This window comes from Quercus robur, chromosome 10 (assembly GCF_932294415.1).
Source record: "Quercus robur chromosome 10, dhQueRobu3.1, whole genome shotgun sequence".
In the NCBI taxonomy this organism is placed as follows: domain Eukaryota; kingdom Viridiplantae; phylum Streptophyta; class Magnoliopsida; order Fagales; family Fagaceae; genus Quercus; species Quercus robur.
The window spans coordinates 54,365,335-54,368,765 of record NC_065543.1 but is presented as its reverse complement, the minus strand read 5'-3'; the positions used below and the strand labels follow the sequence as shown (position 1 = coordinate 54,368,765).

At 34.6% G+C, this 3,431-nt stretch overlaps 1 protein-coding gene across 1 annotated transcript; it reads right to left on the bottom strand.

Annotated features, from left to right (window-relative positions):
* Window positions 1-835: 835 nt before the first annotated feature.
* On the bottom strand, window positions 836-1,768 carry LOC126704363 (uncharacterized). The gene is made up of 2 exons (XM_050403348.1): window positions 1,294-1,768; window positions 836-918 (listed from the first exon to the last, which is right to left on the bottom strand). The coding sequence occupies exons 1-2, from the start codon at window positions 1,766-1,768 to the stop codon at window positions 836-838; spliced, it is 558 nt and encodes a 185-aa protein (XP_050259305.1).
* Window positions 1,769-3,431: the final 1,663 nt, after the last annotated feature.

Below are 3,431 nucleotides of genomic sequence, written 5' to 3'. Positions count from 1 at the left end.
AGTGAATTAAGTCAAAAGCATGATCAGATAAGTGGTTAGAGTTGGGAAAAGTTAATCTTTTATGCTTTGCAATAGGACAAACAACACAATCTTTATTTGAATGAAAGGATGATACATCAGATATACAATGTTGAAGTTTGTCATCAGAAACATGTCCTAATCTAAGATGCCACAAGTAAGGCTTAGTTATAATTGGAACATGAGAGACATAATGAACAAAAGACTGCAAAATTGACTCTAGGATAGTAGAAGCTTCTGAAATAGACTTGCAATTGTCTGAAGCTTGCGGTAGGTACAAATTATTATGAAGCTTACCCAATCCAATCATTTTCTAGTAAGTAAGGTCCTATATGAAACAATAATTGGAAAGGAAAACCAAGCAACATGATAAAGACTTGGTTAATTTGCTTACTGAAATTAGATTGAAAGAAAAAGCTGGAACACAAATTACATTCTCAAGAATTAAGGATGTAGTGACCTGAATTGTGCCTATGTGTGTGGGAAGGATTGTTTTACCATTAGGCAAATGCACAAAAGAAGAGATTGAATTAGTGATCTTAGTAAACAAAGAAATTGAATGAATAATGTGGTTAGTAGCCCCTGTATCAAGAACCCAAGTTTCTTCATTGTAAGCTATTTTGTTTGAAGGATTTTTAGTAAAGATTGAATTCTTCAAACTAAAGCAAGCAGAATCCTGGAAAGAAGCATAAGAAATGCCTGATAGTGCTGAATTTTCTAAGTGAATAGCATTAGTAGTGGCAAAAGATGATGCATGAGAGCTCAACAAAGATAGCAGTTGCTAGCATTGTTCAGATGTGAAAGGAAAAGACCCTGACTATGATGCAGCCTCAGATTGACCAGGTTTACTATCAAGACTCACTTGATCAGCCATAGAAACCTTGCCTTTTTGCTTATACCCTGATGGAAAACCAATTAACTTGTAGCATTTCTCCATGAAATGACCAGCCTTGCCACAATGGTTGCATATAGTTCTATCCTTTCCTTTTGTGTTCTTCCCAACCTAATTGAACCCTTGGGTTTGATTAAACCCTTGAGTCTTAATTGCAAGAGCAGTTGAATCAACTGAAGGTCCTCCATTGAAACTTAAAGCCCTCTGTCTTTCCTCTTGTATCACCAAAGAGAAAGCCTTGTCAATTGAGGGACTTGGTTTCATCATCAAAATCTGAGTTTGAACTTATGAATAGACTTCATTCAAGCCATTAAGGAACTGCATCAAAGAATTTTGATGATGAATAGATGTAATCTTGTCATTCACACCACAGACACACTTACCACTAGAACAACATGATAAAGGCTTGAGATTGAGCAATTGATCCCAAGAAGCTTGAAGATCAGTGAAGAAAGTAGTTACTGTTGCATCTCCTTGTATGATTGTTGAAATTTGTTTTTGAAGTTGTGAAATCCGTGGACTATTGGCTTGCAAGAAATGATTCCTAAGTGAATTCCAAACCTCCATTGCAGTGTTTCTATAAATCACACTTCTGGAGATGTGAGGAGAGACTGAGTTCAAGATCCATGAAGAAATCATGGAATTGTTCTTTGACCAAGCAATCTTTTCCAAAGGAGTGATTGCCATGGAAGCTATTATAGAGCCATCCACAAAACCTAGCTTGCTCTTCGCATCCAATGCCATACACATAGCCCTAGCCCAATTAGGGTAATTGTCTTTTGTCAAGAGCTGAGTGACAAGAATTGCACCTGGTGACTCTCCATGATGTAAGAAAAATGGACTCTTCAGATCCTCCATTGGAGAAAGCTAATGATGAGCAGTGGATGGAGACGATGAAGTTTGAGAAGTTTGATCTTGGTTCGCCATTGACAGAAATACAATGCTTTGATACAATATAAGAAAAACAAAGAACTAGGAAAGAGGGAAGATAAACTAGAGAGAAAAGATTGAAGAAAGAAATTTCTGTAATTGCATTAATTAATCAAACTGAATGTGCAAGACAAATTTATACTAGAACTAACACAAGGAAAAGAACAACTAATTCTAACTAACTCCACACTATACGGATCTAGACTATACAACCAATCACTGTATTACATGTATTCATGTACATATCTTCTAATTAATCTAAGGCTAAACTACAAGTTGTATACTATCTCAGTCGTTTAGCTAGCTGCATCATGTTTTCTTCCAATACTCTGTTCCATTCCTCTGCCTCTCTGCCTGAGCTAACATCTTCAAACATTCTTCAGTTCAAGCTTGCATCTAACTTCTTCTGTTTCTTATCTGTGCATTTAACCAAACTTTGACATACGTATGGCTATACCCATTAATACATATTGAATGTGTAGGATTCTGTCCCTAAAAATTGTGTATATAAAGTTATAAACAAAGTTATATAAACATAGAGAACACTCAACATGGAGAAATATAAAAGGCTCCATGGATTTAAGCTTTGATGGTCGAACCATATTAAAATCCTTGCCTTCCTTTTAAGTTTTGTTTTAGTTTTTGATAGCATATACACTCATATTCCTGCGTACAACACAGGTAATTGTCCGACTGTATATACAATGTTAGAAGCCTTCAAAGTTGATCTGAAATCTCTTGGACCATCTGGTCCACCAGTGTGCATGGGGGATGGGGGAACATTAATTATATGAAATCTGTGTGAAAACTGAAAAGTCAATACTTACAAATATATTAATGGATTTTCAATGATAATTTTTCAACTTGACTTGTTCAAAGGAAAAGACCATGAAATCTATTTTACTTTGAACCTGTTAACTAATACATGGTCAATTTCATGACTCAAGCATATTATAAACACTGCCGTGGCTTTTAAGTTTTAATGGTCAAAGTGTACAATATGGAATACAATAAAACTTAGTAATAAAAATAGGGTCATGCTAACGAGCGCCCTTAGGGCACTCGTTAACAATCTATTTTAGGAAAGTTTTAACATCACTTTTAAGGGAAATGAAAAAAGCTGTCAAAACATTAATTGTTTTTTTTTTTCCTTTTCCCATAAAAACTTTCTTTAACTGGATTCTTAACCAGTGCCTTAAGAGTACTCGTTAGCATTTTCCAAAAAAATAACATCATGGTCTTTTTTTTAATTATTTACTTAATTAACAACGGAAAAAAAAGGAAGTGTTTGAGACTTTTGATCGTTGTTTTCAACAACACTCTGCTTATTATAACACACAAAACAAGAAGCTTTTATTTTTTATTTTTTTTCATTTATTTATTTTTTCCCTAGGTTTGGTGGCATGTCTTTGTGGCCTTTGAAATATATCTTACTTGATTCTCATGTAATCTTTGTGCACTACACGCTCACGGCCCTTTCACTTTCAAACAGAAGATAGACCCCTTCCAAATTGCATTGATGACTCCTAACCATTTCAATGAAATATGTTTAATTACCAAATAAAAAAGTCACATATACATTTAATCGAAT

What these genes read in the sequence shown, in the direction of transcription:
- LOC126704363 (XM_050403348.1), bottom strand. Translation starts at nt 1,768, where the DNA reads ATGGAGGATCTGAAGAGTCCATTTTTCTTACATCATGGAGAGTCACCA. An exon ending in TTTATCATGTTGTTCTAGTG is followed by an intron (nt 919 to 1,293) that starts GTAAGTGTGTCT and finishes GTTTTCCATCAG; the next exon opens with GGTATAAGCAAAAAGGCAAG.